A 16,368-nucleotide genomic window follows, 5' to 3' on the forward strand; every position below is an offset into this window, starting at 1 on the left:
GCAATTATCAACGTCATGATTTCTTGTTGTGGAATTGTGTTCATATATAACCAAATAAGGGCACTGACAGAGACACCTGCCTGATACTTACATGCAGTGTGGTATGATTTGAATTTTGACACTTACATCCCAAATGGGATAGCTAATTTTACAAAGAACACAATGTTCAGACCAGTTTCCAGGATTTCTTCTCAGTTTTTCACATGTTTTTCAAATACCGAGTTAATGTTCATGTTTGTGGGCATACTTCTCTGTGTGTTATCAGTCTCCCTGACTCTATTCCTATCTGTTTGTGTTAAGTGGAAGGAATCTCCTCCTAAACCAGAGAATGCTGAGTGGCAGGGAATATGGAGAGGTTTAGGAAAAATCTTAGAAGCACGGGGACCCGCGATGTCATGGGATTTCACTCTTGAACACCTGTGGGATCCTGAGAAACTAAGCCAGTATTTGAGTCAGGGATGGTGCGACTTAAGTTTAAGGAGGTACAACTTATCTGGGGTTTTGCTTGTGGTTACCATGCCCTATATAGAGAGAGAGTTTCCGAGCTGAGGTTCAAGCCAAAGGAGGAGGTCTCCAAGTCAAAGCTGATTAATCAGAGGAGACGCCAGTGACAATGTCAGTTGCCCCTGTGGAAGGTAAGAAATGGAAACGAGTGTCCTCCTGTCTAGAATGGAAAAAAGAAGTGGAGGAGGAGGTAGAGGAAGATCCAGGTGAGAGGCCCTCCTCAGAACCACCATCATTAGGGAAGACAAAAGGAAAAACTAAGAGAAATGGAGAAGAGTGAAGAGGAAGTCTCTATTACTACTCGTTGACCTCTGAAGATGACTGAAATCCAAGGCTCAAGAAAGGAATTTACATGATGCCCAAACGAAACTCTTGTTTCCTGGTTGATTCGGTGTTGGGACAGCGGGGCCAGTAGCTTGTCTCCAGATGGTAATGAAGCTCACCAACCAGGAGGCATTGCCAAAGATCAGCTATTGACAAAGGGATTGGTAGATGTTTGGGGCTGCTGCCTTCTGGGAACGAGTGTTAGTAGTCGTGAAGGAAAGGTATCCTTTCAAAGACAGCTTGAAGCCTGTGATGGAAGAAGTGGGATACAGTTGATAAAGGTATGCAGTATTTGAAGGAAATAGCCGTGGTGGAAATGTTGTATGACCCTAATTTTGTTCCTAACCACCCACGCCAAGACCATGGATGGCCCTGAGAGAGTGAGGACATCACCTGATATATGGCGGAAACTCGGAACAGGTTATAGGCAGTCCGGATGCTTATTTGGTTTCTTTTCTGCCACTAAGAGAACCAAAAGGTAGTGCATTTCTACTAATGCTGAATTCCTAAGGAGAGAGTGGTATAAAGTATGTACATGTGCCCCTGTTCCCTAGGGTCCTTTTCAGCTGTGGCAGAGGCTTCGTTTCCTTCTTTCTGTGTCACTTTTGCTGTTCTTGGTGTGCTGCTTGAATCCTTCACCCTCTGTAAGTAGTCAGGGCAGAGAGGGTATTTTCCCTGCCCACTTATTAATGACATGGAAATTCCCTCAGAAAGCTCTGATTATCAAATTTACTTTTGGCAGAGGTTTTGAACAAGTATTGATTGGTAAGAGATAGGGCTCCCTGAGGAGGCAGGGTTGAATAGAAGCATGTGAACAGAAAATGGCTCTTATGGATGCTAGAGAACAGAACTGGAACTCCTGACATTCAGTTCAATTTGGATGCAGTCCCTGTGCTTTACCTCCCCAGCCTTTGCTCAGCTAGCATTAGCTGAGCTCTGTTGGTGGCCCTGAGTCTCTTTAGGTAGGGCTGCTGCTCTCAGCTGTTCCCCAAGAGGAATTGCAAAGAAGAGGTCGTGCACTCTGAACAAATGGTTGCTGAATTGTTCCCACATGTGTTAATAAAATTGTGACCCAGTAAAATTGTATTTCTGGCTCCTTGTTTTCTTCCCTGTTATTTCTGGGCCTGTCCACTTTACTTGCAATACTTTATCATCTTGTTTTCTAATTGTAACAAAGATATACTTAGGGTTGCATAATGACATAAAATCAGGCTGTTCTTGCAGGCTAAAATATGTCATGTTCCTCTTTCTCAATAGAACATTGAAATAATGGGATAAACATTTCCTCCCCAGCAGTGAATTGATGCATTTTGAGTAACTGCACAAACGCTGAGCAAGGTTCTGGGATTTCTACTGATCTTCAGGAGAAAAAAAAAAGTATCGCTTTACTACTTCAGTCACTTAAAGTAAAGAGAGTGGGTTCAAATCAGATTGTAAAAATAGTTTTCTGATTTTTATTTTTATTTCATTTTTTTTTTATTTTGCTCTAGGAAGCTGACAGCGTTACATGCTTCTTGCTGTGAATGCTTTGGGTTGTGCTCAGCTTTCCGGGAAGTAGCCTATATTGAAAAAGAACTATTTGAAATGAATCTGTTTCTTAGACTACAAGAAGCTGCAAATCATTGAGGGCTTTTAGAAAAGGGAGGGGAGCCAAGGCAAAAAAAAAAAAAAAAAAAAAAAAAAGCCCCGCATAATTCTTAGACTGTGTTTTATTTTAACTTTATGATTTTCATGTGGCTTATTATTTAAATTCTATTCTTAGCGTTGTTTTTTGAGCATGAGTGCAAAAAGATGTTTCTCTTGAATTTTTAGAAGGCAAGAAGGCTGTTAGGAGAGCATTAGCACTTAAATCTCAGCTGCAGGGAGAACTGACTTGAGAAGTGATTTCAATATTGATGAGCACTTCCAATATCTGCTTGTTATCAAGTGTAATGTTATATATGAAACAAAATGATGTGCCTGACTGCTTATTATTGTTATTAGAGGGTTATATGAGCAGTCTAATGATAGCACTGTACATGAGATCTTTGTGAAAATGTCAGTGATCCTGTAATGTGAAATGCTAGGCTCATTAAATGTGCAAATGGCAGTTTCTGTAGCTTGTGCCCTATTGACCTGCACAGATCACTGCAACTGTGTAAGGCTGAGCTGTGAGTTACTTGGGCTGTGGCTCTTCTTGCTGTGTCAAGCAGCCCACTCGCTAGTGTGGTCTCCTACCTATTACCTAGTAATTGCATGCAACTGGCAAGCAGTACTGCTTTAGAATTACGCTAGGAAAAAACTGCTGCTGGCTCCTTTTCCAGGTGAAATCTTCTTGTTTTTTTTTTTATTCACCACTTTTTTTTTAATCTTGCTCTCCGGCAAGTAAAACTAAAAGCAGAGCCCTCCAGTGCATGGGTTGATTTATCAAAGATGAGGGATTTGGTGTTGTTTTATGTAAAATACCAGAGGTTTATTTGTAATATATCTATTGATATGATGATTTGATACTGCAAACCTGGGAAAATGTGTTATTGTTTTGTTTGCTTTAAAAGCACAATTCCTTCTTAGATACAGTATAAGGGTAGAAATAGGAAATTTTCGTTACTTTCTTCTCTAGGGCAGTTTCGTAAACATTCCACACTTCATTACACTTTCTCTGGCAGCTAGCAAAGTCTTGAAAGCATATTCCCTATGACTGCTCTTTACTTTTTTTTTTTTTTTCATTTTTAAAAATTATAAACATCCTTGTTAATTAAAAAAAAAATAATAAAAAGCCACTTTGGTCCATCGCAAATTCATTTAGATGACCTGATGGAAAATGAGCCTGACATGCAGATAGAATTGCCAAGGAAGGAAAACCTGTCGGAAGGTGAGGATGTGTACCTGCATTGCATATATAGGCAAAAAAAATGAAGTCTATTAATTCTTCCTAGATTTGGGCATCGGGGTTCTTTGATAGCTACAACAGAGTGATGTTATTTCTGTCTCTTCAGTTTTATGGCCGTTAGGAGGGTTGTTGGTTTCTTTTTTTTCACCTCTGTTGTAGATTGGCATGTTTACGTACCTTGCTTGTGTTACAGGGACCTCATCAGTTTTCCATCTGCATGCTTTTAGGGCACTGGTGTTGCTTCTAAAATCCTTTGAGTTACAAGTCCTGTTTTGTGTCTGATCGTCCACCATCTCCTAAATATTCATGACTGGAGTCATCTACTGAATCATAACCGTTGATGTTAAACACAAATATTAATGCAAGGGGCATTATTTATGATATGGTCAACTACTACTGATCACACATGTACTGTCATCTGCAGCTTAATGTGGGATGTCCTGATGTTGAGTGGTAATGTGTGTCCAGTGCTGCTTCAGCTAGCGAAGTCATGGAAGAGGCAGAGATCATTGGTCATAATTTAATGAGGTAGAAGTGGTTGGCTTAAGTAAATAATTTCTTGCTTATTTTAAGCTTATTTTTATTGCATTAAGTAGTCATGTGACATATTTATGTGCATAAGAAGTGGGATGTAGGAACTAATTTCCATAGCAGATTTCGTACTCCACATTATTAATAAATACCTATTTCTGTGTAAATTATGTTTGTCAGACTGGAGAAGTTCTTTCTGGAATGAGTAATTGCAAAGAGGGAAAGGCTTCCATGCCAGAGTCAGTAGTTAGAAAGACTTACTGTCTGCTAATGAAGTGAAAGCAGGACCTCAGCTTCCCTTGTAATAGCCTGACTGGTCTCATTTTCTTTTTCAGAACTGATAAACAAAACTGACTTGCTTAGTCTCAGTGGAAAGACTCTGCATGTGACAACGGGGTCAGCACCTGCTCTCATCAGCTCTCCTGATGCTCTTCTCTGCCAGTATATCAACTTGCAGTTAGTAAATGCAAAACCACAAGGTATGATGGGTAGCGATCTCTTCTCACATGGGTTTTGTGCTAGGTCTGTACACCGTCTCATAGTGATGAAGATATGTATGTACATGTTCATTTCTACATAGAGGTTTTGCTTTTAGCCTGTACTTTCTAATAAACAGTGTCTGTATTTAGCTTTTCTCCATGTTTTTCTGAGAGTTGAGAGTGGCTTCAGATAAGGATTGGCATTTAAACAAGAGCCCTTCTGCATTGCTTTCCTACCTCTGATGGTCAGATCACCTGTGCAGCTTATTTTAAAAGACCGAGTCTTAAATTGAAACAAATGAAGGGGGAGGTGAAGGAGGAGCCAGCTCTTAACCTAGACATTGTAACAGCCTGTAAAGCATCTCTTATTGCTATTTAAATGCCAGAAGAATTATATTGTCAGCCTGATCTTGGAGCACAGATATGTGCATGGAATTGTTTCCCAGCTGCTAATCAAGGCTGCTTCCATTTTGAAATTTCTCACTGAAAAAACTGCATACTTGAAAACCTGCTCAACGTCAGCTCTTGTATGAGTCCTTTTTGGACTGTTTGTACGTGTGGATTCCTACAAGGACAGAATGTGTTTTTTAATTTTGGTCATCGGAATGTGATTTCTGAGTTTCTGTAGTTGTTACTGGTTTGAGTGCCTTGTTTGAAATACTTATTATTCAGTTGACTGTGGTAGGGAACTTCGCAAGGTTTTCTTTTGTTTGTCAAACTGTCAGTTATATTTACACTTCTGATTCTGTAATTCTTAAAGTTACTTAGTGAATATTTGCAGGTAGGCTTATATGGTTAATTACACAGGACTACAAAGAGAGTAGAAATGTAAGAACAAGTCCTGAATTTCAGTTTACCAGGATAAATGAGGTAATATCATTCCCCATCAGTAATTATTGAATTTCTTATCTTGTTTAGAGTGTCAGAAAGGAACAGTGGGAACGCTTTTAATGGAAAACCCAGTTGGTCAGAATGGATTAACATACCATGGTCTTCTACATGAAACAGCAAAAGTTTTTGGGCTCAGAAGCAGGAGGTTAAAATTGTTCCTGGATGAAGCAGAGACTCAGGGTAAGCACAGACTTCTACTTTGCTTACACGAAGGGTACTTGGAAATTTTATAATGCCCTCATCTATTTAATAAAATCCTCCAAGCACACATATGTTTACTTGTTTAGAGTTCTAATGTGTTCCCCTTCCGAAATGCCCAAGAGCTGGCTGTAGGAAGTCTTACTTTTGAAACAGAAAAGTCATTCAGCAATGGAAATGGTAGTTACGTGCTGCTGTGGCTCAGTGAATCCTTTTCTAGAACTGAGCAAATCTAAAGAGTATTTTAATAACCTTCTCAAATTTGTCCAGTAGCACTCATCTCACTATAAATGCTTTTTTTTTTTTTTAATTTCCTTTTGGAAAAAAGGGATTTTAGGAGGGAAGAATATTATAGAATTGCTTCTATTTCAGAGTAGTTCACATAGGTCGGACTAGATTAGGCATAGCAGCTGAATTTCACTCAGAACGCCTGGGAAATAGGTTTAATCACAGTTACATACCTGAAATATTAAAGAATCTTCCAGAAGCACAGTCAAGTGATGAGGTTTAAAAATTTCTGACTTGTGAAAAAGGCAAGACACTTCACTTGACAGGAAGAATGGGTTGGAAACTACGTGGTAATGCAAATAAACAAAGCCAAGTATTTCTGCAGACTTGGAAAAATGCAATTTAGTATGAAAGCAGGTAAAGGATTCTGTCTCCATTTGATCATGATGACAGGATGTACAAAGTGTTTGGGAAGGCTACATAACTCTTAGGGTTAACTTGCCATGTCAGGTTACCTTCCTAGAAATTAAACATCTTGTTTAAAATAGTTTTCAAATCTTAGGAGATACCTGTCAGGTGATGGGGTGGTAGGAGTGTAGGGTCACTCTTCAAATAACTTGATGAGATTTAAATTATAATCAGTTCAAGTAAAGTGTGCTTTTGTTGTAGAAGTAGTATCTCATGTGATCTGTAATCTGTTCATTCAAAAAACATTTTTTTAAGTGGATCTCAAATACTGATAAAACTTGCTAGAGGTAGTGTGAGCTCATGCAAAGTAAAATGTGCTGAATGAGGTAACAAACAGAAGTGAGGAGTGTAGTGCTTAGAAACAGCACAAGGTGTAAGAACTAGACTATATAAATGACACTTTAGTTGCATAAACAAAAAATGTATTTATTTGTACAACTTGACAGACTAGGAATGTAGCTGGTCAGGAGTTACTGATGTTGCACTTAATTCTTGATTTTCTTTTTCTATCATTGTTAGAGGGCAAATGAGTTCACAGCAGCATTTGATTTAGTCAAGACGTTAAAATAACCATTGTATAAAAGTTTCTAGCTTTTAAAGAGTGAAGTAACTGACAAAACAGGAAAATAAATAGCCATTAAGTATCAGTTTAAATAAGGATTTTTAAAATACCTTTGCCAAAAAGGGAAATCGGTGGAGTCACTGTCACAACTTGTAGTCTCAATTCTGCAGAACTATTTAAGCTTTAAATATTGCATAAACTGATCATTCATGCTGATTTGAAAGATTTTATTTATTTATTTTTTTTTTAAGTCTTCAAAGGCTAAAATAACTCGTGATCATTTTGAGGCTTCGTAGACAGGGAACTTGGTCCTGAAGGTTTATTTTTGTAGCTAACACATGCTTTGTGCAATAGAGTTATGCTTCTATTACCTTAGATGTAATTCTCACAGTGCAGTTTTTTTCATAACTTTTTTATGGTATAAGTACTGAAATGATCACAGTTTACCTTGAGGGTCAGGATGATCAAAGAGCTGGAGCACTTCTCTGTGAAGAAAGGCTGAGGGAGCTGGGGGTGTGCAGGAAGGGAAGGCTCCGGGAAGACCACTGTGGCCTTACAGTGTTTGCAGAGGTCTTACAAGCAGGAGTGAGAGTGACTTTTCACACAGTCTAAAAGTGATAGGACAAAGGGGGAATGGCTTTAAACTAAAAGAGGTGAGATCTAGTTGAGATGTCAGGGGGAAATTCTCTGCTCAGAGGGCAGTGAGGTGCTGGCAGTGCTGCCCAGAGCTGTGGGTGCCATCCCTGGAGGTGCCCCAGGCCGTGGAGGGGTCCTGGGCAACCCGAGCTGGGGGCAGCCAGACCATGGCAGAGGTGGAACTGTGTGATCTTTAAGGTCCCCTCCAAATTAAGCCATCCTGTGATTATCTTGATGGTTTTTTATTTCATAAATGCTGCCTATACAACCAATTGTATTTGATGCATCTGGAAAACATTAGTTCAGTTAATGATTGTATGTATAGTAATTTTGTAATCCCTTATTTATATTTCAACAATATATCCCAATGTTGTAGCTCTGAAAACAAAAAACTGGAGTCTTTTGCTGGTTGGGAAAATACGATAATAAAAATAAGTTTGCTGTTAGCTGCTTGAATCATTCAAGAAAAATGAGCTATGAATAGAAAATCTGATTTTTTTTTTTAAAAGGCCTTTTCAAAAAGATAAAGAAATCACTTAGGAAAATGAGTTATCAATTTTGAAAACACTACCTTTATAAACATTGTCAGGTACATGAAGTTGGGCATCTGCTCTTTATTGCACGAAAGCTTGCCAGCTTTTTAGAAATAAATTTGTTCCTCTCTCCAGTTCTGGAATACTGGAAAAACACTCTTCAAATTAGAAATTTGAAGGGTCTTGAAGTTGGAAGGGATCTACAAAGATTATCAGCTCCAACGGAACGTCCAAGTGGTGAGCACTGCTTACTCATAAGATTGAAGCAGTAAAGTTACAGGTAGCTCTTAAGACATGTGGTGTAGGGGCAGTACTTTCTAGTGTGCTAACTGCAGAGCCTTCCTTCAGAGGGATTAGCACAGAAAATAGGATGTCATTACATCATCTGATTAATCAAGTTTCCAGTTTCTAACAGTAATTATTGTCTTAGATAATGTCGAAAGTAGCAGCTTCATGAAATATCTCACTTCTCAGAATTTCTGGATTTGGGTTTGTTTTTCAGTTTTACCATGCAAGTTGGCTATCATGCTCTGGTTTAAACAACAACAAAATAAAACAACATCGAGACCAAGTTCATAGTTTGCTTCTTCAGACCAAAGTAACTTTTTCTATATACTGCTGTAAAAGTTTCACGAGGAGAGGAATGTCAGTGAGGGAATAAAGCCCTAATTTTTGGATTGGATTTTACCTCTCATCTCTGTAGATGTGCTGCTTGAAGCAAAGCACTGCACTCAGAGATCTCCTTAAAATGGTACCATCAGCATCCATATGGACTTAATTATTTAATTGATAGCACTTGAAGTTTGTTGCAGGCTGTATTTGCTCAGCCTGTGATATGCTTTTCAAGAAAAGATGGGGACCTTAACGTTAGAAGAAATGTTCATACTGTTATATGGAAAGAAAACCTTGAGAAGCAGTTTCCAGCTGGACGCTTACTGAAAATCGAACTGCTTCTGCATTATCTCCATAGATGCACTTCATAGATTTGCCTCCCCCCAGCATGCATACTGCCTTGGTCTTTGTCAGTTGGATGTGAGCCCAAGCTAGAGCAGGATGAATATCAGACATCAGTACTGTGACACAGTGCAGTACGCTGCAAAATTGTTTCCACTGAAAACACCCAAATATTCTGTATGTTATTAATCTGTCACTTGTGCTAGAACCAGTGCCAAAATATAAAATTATCTTTTATTTGCTTATGTTGTCTGTAGTGATTCTAATGTGCAGAGCTGCACAGTAACCCCTAAATTTCTTTTGCTTTGGTTTCAGTATTTGTGGTTACCACTTTGAAGTTTCTTAGTAAAGAGGTCTCTGGTATATTTGTTACTTGGATTGTTTTGAATACTGGGAGGTACAACTTTGGAACAAAAGCAAGCTGCTCTGTTATTGGTGTAGTTTGCTGCAGCTGGTGGGTGTTGGGGAACATTGAGCTAGCAAGCATCTCACTTCTTGGAAAAAATGCTCTCTGCATGGTGACAACTAATTTCCAGTTCTCACCAGCTTTTTAGTTGTAAGGCACCATTTCTTGAGCTGCACAACATTTTATTAAGGCACCATTTCTTGAGCTGCACAACATTTTATTACAATTTGTGTTTCCTAAATGATCACAGCAGAAATACACTACATCTGTAAGAGAGGTTTATGGTTGAGTCCTAATCCTATTATTATTCTAAAGTATATGAAATGACTTTAAGTTGACCTGGTATGGTATAAAACTCTTCAGACATATTTGACAAGATAGCAACGTGAGTTTATTGCAATCCTCACTTTACATTAGAAGTCATGTTTATATATGCATCTCCTTGTACTCCTTCATTAACATGTTGTGATGGATTGCTAGAGGAGATGCATCTCTGATCTATCCTATTCTGGCCATTACATAATGTTTGCAAGGGACTGTAGTTTCCAGTGCGCTATGTTGTTCTGTTGACTTTTTATTATTGCATTATAAAACAGTTTTCTGGATTGATGCTGTTCTGTGTGAGATTGAAGCTGGGAGCTATGGGCTGATGTGCTTTCAGAAACAATTCTTTGTAGCCTGGAACAGCAGCTTGAGTTCCTGCAGTGGTGTGCCTGACATGTGGCAACTCCTCCCTTAATGCACGGTGTTACAACAGGAGGGAATTGGAGCTGAGCAGGTTCTGTCCATGTTCCATTTCGACTGAGCCAGTAGGCCTGCGAGTAAAGAAAAAATGCACTGATGGTTTTACCTGTAAGAAGGAGCACTAACTGTCTTCTGTATCTCTTTTTTTTTTCTTCTTTTTGGTTCAGAGATCACAAAGGACATCTCCATGAAGAACCTGAACATGAAGACTGTATATGTCAGTGTTATACCCACCACAGCTGAATGTTGAGAATTCCATTTTTATGAATAAGACCGTGTGGACTTTTTTCCACAAAAATGAAATCAAACTAGTATGCTTTTAGGTTAACATCCAAGTTGTGTATGGTAATTCTAGCATCTCAGATTGCACACAGGATGTTTTTACCAGTGCATGTCTAATATGCTGCTCTTTGGTTTCAAATACAATGTATTTTCATTGTTATCTTACAATATTGTAAAAGCTGTTTGGAAACATGTCCAACTCCTTAACCCTAGATATCTATGCAGATTTGCCTGAAAGAAATGGGACTTGTACCTCAGTGATGCTGTTCTCTGCCTGCCCTTCTGCAGAGGGTACCTTTGATTTTCTAAACCATGGGTTACCTACAAGGCTCTGTGATGCATATACCCTGTGGCAATAGCTTTGAACATAAAGGGTTACCTGGATTTGTTCCCTCATACTAGCTGGATTTTCATGAAGTGTGTGGTTGTTGATTTAAAATACTCCCTGAATTCAACAGTTTGAACAATAAATTCGCTTCACCTGCAAACTCATTTCCCTATGTTCAGAGTACTTTACTTTCATCCATGTCCTACAGAAGATAATGTGTAGCACTCCCTACTGATCAGGTAAAACCCAATCAACCTGTAATCTGAAAATGTCCATACTGAGTGCGAGTGACTGGGTGGTGGTATTATCAGGTTATGGGGAGTTTTAGTTGTTTTTTGGCTGTTGTTTGTTTGGGTTTCAGATTTAAAGCAGGTAAAATTTTTGTTGGGTTTTTGATTTTTTTTTTTTTTTTTTTGCAAAGGTCAATTCAGATTGGCAGATGTTCTTGTGTTAGCCTGTATGTCTATCAGTGAGTGACACAACAGGCAACCCCTTTATGGTTTGCAGATGTTTTTGGCTGGTTTTGGATAACTGAAGGCCACATCTAACTTTCACTGCCTTTCAGCATTGTTCACCAGTGTTGAAACTTGCTTCTGTGCAGAGTACTGAACTCATTCACTGCTGTGCCTTTATTAGCTTCCTAAGAACAAGATTACATAGACTGCAAACGGGAGTATTGACAGAGAGTAATGCCTTTTAAGAATAACCAAGTCCTGCTGAGCATGTTTTTCCATTGCTTTGTTTTTCAGCTTTACACTACCTATGAACGTAAACGAAGCCATTTTTTTGATAAGCCTATATTAGTAGAAATATTTATAAATGAATGTTCCTTGTAGCTACTGTGCTTTACTGAACCGTATCGAAGCCTTTAAGTATTCATTTGAAGTAAATCAAGTCTCTGGCATTCAGCTTACATGAAATTATTTTTATCAGTATAAGAAATGTCAGTGCCTGAACCTACTGCATCATTGGCCTGTTCAGTTTAGTGAATATTGGACGTTGTCCTCTACTTTTCCCTTTAAGTCAGCTTGTTTGTCTTTTTGACATTGAAATCAAATGGGGCTTCGATTTATATTGGCTTCTTTTTTTATCGCATAAAAATGTTCAGCTCATTTCTTCTGTGAAGGTAAGGTTGCTGTTCATAAGCTGAATGACTTTGCTTTTCTGTTTATGGAGAATAAACAAAAATGGCAAGTGACTGCGATCTAACTTCATTCTCGGTGAGACAATCTACTTGCCTTTTATTTAAAGAGTTGTTCAAGATTTATGACTTCGTGTATGTGTCATTTTTTTCCTAAGGATGTTGGCTGCCTGAGACCTGTGCAAGGACTGGATTGGTTTATATGTGCTTTCCAGTGAACATAAAGCCCAGCCAAGTTTTATGAATTCGCTCTGAGCTGCAAACAGATAAAATCTTCAGCAATTCTTTCTGAAATATATTTCTAGCTGCTTAATTGCAAAAAATAGTCTGCCCTGAAGAGAAGCAACTTTGTGACCTCAGTCTGATAATCTCATGCTTCTCATAAGGCATAGCTGAACCGTTCTTGGATTTTCTGTAAATTGACTGTTTAATGCTAAAGATGAAAATTGGCTTTTCCTTAATTTTGTGCAGGACCTTTGTAGAGATCTTCTGCAGAATAGCAATGATTGTGAGGCTCCGTGCTGTCAAAATTTACTGTCAAAGGTAATGAGTTTAAATTACTGATTCAAAGGAGAGGGGTTGAAGGAAAAATATTGCTGGTACTTCTGTATGTGTGTCCCTTAGCTGGAGACCTATGCAAGGGCCATTCATTTGAAATAATCCTCACAGTGGTATCTTGAGACTGAGTCAGCTAAGGCTGTGATTTTGTAGGCCTGCAGTTAGCCTGGTTAGGGCATGAGGCTGCGTGAGTCCTGGTGCATCAGCAGCATGGGCTCGAAGGCAAGTTTCCTACCCACCAGCTGATTCTCAGAGAGTGTTTGTGGTGTATTAGAGTTTATACCATACTCTGTTGAGTAGTCTGAAAAACAAGATGGAGTCAAAAGCCATTGTTTCAAGACAAGGAGGACTGAGTACAAGTTAAACGTGAAGCATAGTGATTTCTCATCCTGTTTCTCTGTAACTTGATGTGCAGTGGTGGTGTGAAACAGTGCTTTCCTCTGTGCTTACAATCTTCTCACAAAAATTAGACAAAATTTGGCCAACAAGATAACAGAGCATTGAACTGCTTTCAGGGTTTCTGCAGTGTAGGCACAGACAGCACCTGTAGTATAACGCTTGGACTTAGGCTCTGCCTTAATAGAGGGATGCTGTGTACCTGGCACTCAGAGTTGAACGGATACAAATGTCTCTAAATTTATCATAATGTTATCTAGCTGTGCTTTGTATTATTTATTTTGTATTTGTATTATAGTACAGTACAGGAGTATATTCATGCTACGTGACCTGGAAGTAAATGGTACCAGAGTAAGAAAGCACTTCCACTTGCTCTTACTGTGGGAGTTGTGTATGGTGATTCCCTTGCCCTGCTTCACCACAGCATCCTTCCTTTCTTATAGTGTGCACTCTGTTCTTCCTTCTTTCTTTTGTGTGTGTGTGTTTTTTTTTTTCTCTCTTGCCTTGTTGCTTTTACTTTCTCAGCTGTGGTTTTCTGTCTACACTCAAATACTCATGTTGCAAGTGACTGGAACAGAAAGATGTGTCCTCTTATTCTCCAGTCTGATCGCACCACAAGGATGGAAATGCCCATAAATGCTATTTCTGGTTTTGGTAGGGGCAGTAAAGGTTGGCAGAGGGGAAAAGTGTATTTGCTTACAACAGGTAATGGAAGATGAGACTAAAGTTATCAGAGGACTCTACTGAAAATGCTTCTAAACGTGCTTTACATTAACTTTTTACATAAGTAGCATGTAATTAAAAGAAAGGAAGGCAGAATTACAGTTGAATTCTTTTTTCAGCTGCTGCTCTGCTAATTGGCAATGGTCTCATCTCTAACAGGTACTGACAGAATTCTAGGAAAAGTCGTGGCCCATTTGGGTGAATTCATACTTTTTTCTACTGTTCTTCTCCACATCCATTTTTATTACTTTCAATGTTAGATAATATCTGATAATTTCCTGAGAATTTGTCTCGTGGATTCTTGTATTGGGAAGTTTCCTAAGAATTTTTAAATTATTTTTGAATGCGCTTTTGTAGCTCGATCTAGGTTGGGCTCAATATGATGCCTTTCAGTATTTATATACTTAATTAACTTCTCTCTTAAATAGCTCATGACATAAACGAGGCCCTGGACCACACTGCTTCCTCCTACGTGGAGAAAAATGCTGCCTCAGCACTCCCTGAACTGCTGCACCATTTATTGCGCTCTGCAGGCGTTTGTATCCTTGAATCCTGATGCAGACTGCTGTAACCTGCTGCTGCTGCCTTTCACCTGATAGCAATCTCTGTTTCTGTCTCACTGAGATGTGTGCAGCATCTGGTGGTCTGCAGCAGCTGGACTCTGCTGACCCAGCTCTTTGCTGTGGGGGAGTTGGAGGCACTGGTACAGAATAGATCTGTTACTGTAGCTGTATCCAGCTGTGGTTTGCAAAAGGAAAATAAGATGTCTTTTTTCTTCACGCATGGCTCTTCCCTCACCCTGCCCACCCAATCTCAAATAGTTGCCTGCTGGACCTCTGGTTTGGGCTCAGGGTGTTTCCATACCCATCCTATTCCTACCAGTTAGGAATTGATTCCCTAGCTCATCTCAGCTGCCACCCCCTAAGAGTGTGAGAAGGCCCTGACATCAACCAGGACTGGCAGTAGGCTGCTGTCCTTGTCACACTTTGCTCAGAGATACCAGCTCAGTGGTCTGAGCAGGACGGCAACGGGGCTGCTCCTTCCCTGCCATCTGGTTTTCATCTTTCTGCAGAATAAATCAGCCCAGCTCAGCACAGTCATTTTATTCTCGTTTTCAAGTGAGTGTGTGCAACAGGCAAAAAACGTGCATTTCTGTTTTGCTTTTAGGCAATAAAAAAAAATAGTGAATGTTGGAATCGTTTTGTGTGTAAGCTCCAGGGAGAAAACTGGTTTTAGGAAAAAAGAAAAGTTAGTACAGCAACATGTTGCAAGTTGAATAGTGGCTGATCAGCTGTGCAGCCCTTCTGCATCTCTGAGTATGTTCTGTTTCTCAGCAAGGATGAGGTCACAGTTCCTTGTCATTGCTAGTTTAGCAGAGAAGTTACTCTGATTTCTTATGGGATAGTCTCCTGACACTGATTAAAGAGATTGGAGAAAAATCTAATGTATGTAGCTGTGTAAAAGAAGGTGAACTTCAGAACGGTCTCAGATGTTTTCTTTCTTTGGGAGACGGAAGGAGAGCGTGGTACCATCCACATAGAGAAGCAGCTTTACAGTGTGAACACTGAGCTAATTTTACTCTTGCTGTACTAGGAGTGGTGGTTAACTGGTGCTGGGGGAGGGTATCTTCAATTATCCAATGTTTTTCCCAGTTAAAATGTTTATGTAACCAATGTAATTATAGCTTTTATGTAATTGGGGAAAAAAAGGTTCCTATTTCAGTATGTCTGGGGTATTTCAGTTAATTTCTAATTGCTGTACGGAGTTCTCAGTGAAGGGTCACAAAGCTCCTCAGAAGATTTCAAAAATTCCTTGCAGATACCATCAGGATAAAATTGCCCTGTAATATTCTAAGATTCTTGGAGCAGACACGAGGCAATTCTGTATGCATTATCCTAATTTTGGTCCTTGTTCCCAGCTCTGTTTAGTATTCTAACAGTGCTGCTAAAATCTCCCCAATAAGTAAAAATGCAGCCTGGCAGTTGCTATTTGCTCTGTTTGATTGAGAATGACAGCTGGACATCTGTGCAATAAAGTAGTTCCAAGGAATATCACTTGCAGTATACCTGAAGGACAAATTTCCTTTACTTTTCCAGTCATTAATTTTCCAAATGTGAAGGCAATCAAAATCTCAAGGTAGAGCATGTGTGGGATGATTAATAGCTCCAACACCATCACGGGATCTTTGTGTATAGGCACTGCAGACGGGAGGGGAAAATAGTAAGAAACACAGCAAATTTAGTGTAGGAGATCTTATACTGCAAATCCTGCTTATGGACATGATAATGCCTAGGCAAGGATGAAGGATCCTGAACATTCCTGAAGATCAGTGAATGTTTATAGAAGTTGAAAACTGTCAATTGAACAGGCAAAAAAAAATTAAAAAAAAAAAAAAATAGGACTTTGCTGTTCAAAATTAATAGCTTCAAAGTAAAGGAGGTTGAAATGGTGAAATGGCTTAGAAATTAAACATGGATCAGTAATTTCCTTCTCTTGCTAAAAAAAATAAAAAAAAAAGTAAATAAAAATTACAAAAATAAATAAAAAGCACCTGGATGTATGAACAAGGGAGGTGATCCTTCTGTGTGAGTACTGAGAGTGTTCCCACTGGAG

General features: G+C 39.1%; 1 protein-coding gene across 3 annotated transcripts in view; it reads left to right on the forward strand.

Annotated features, from left to right (window-relative positions):
• Positions 1 to 11,101, forward strand: part of IARS1 (isoleucyl-tRNA synthetase 1) — a 95,303-nt gene extending 84,202 nt beyond the window's left edge. For 2 of the 3 annotated variants that reach the window (XM_019620004.3, XM_085236206.1), the window contains 4 exons: positions 4,564 to 4,707; positions 5,626 to 5,778; positions 8,359 to 8,460; positions 10,495 to 11,101. In XM_019620004.3, the coding sequence (XP_019475549.1) occupies positions 4,564 to 4,707; positions 5,626 to 5,778; positions 8,359 to 8,460; positions 10,495 to 10,577 (482 nt within the window). In that variant the 3' untranslated portion in view covers positions 10,578 to 11,101. The remainder of the gene's footprint in view (positions 1 to 4,563; positions 4,708 to 5,625; positions 5,779 to 8,358; positions 8,461 to 10,494) is intronic. The other variant, XM_010718400.4, reaches the window with a different exon arrangement.
• Positions 11,102 to 16,368: the final 5,267 nt, after the last annotated feature.

This window comes from Meleagris gallopavo, chromosome 14 (genome assembly GCF_905368555.1).
Source record: "Meleagris gallopavo chromosome 14, MGAL_WU_HG_1.1, whole genome shotgun sequence".
Lineage (NCBI taxonomy): Eukaryota > Metazoa > Chordata > Aves > Galliformes > Phasianidae > Meleagris > Meleagris gallopavo.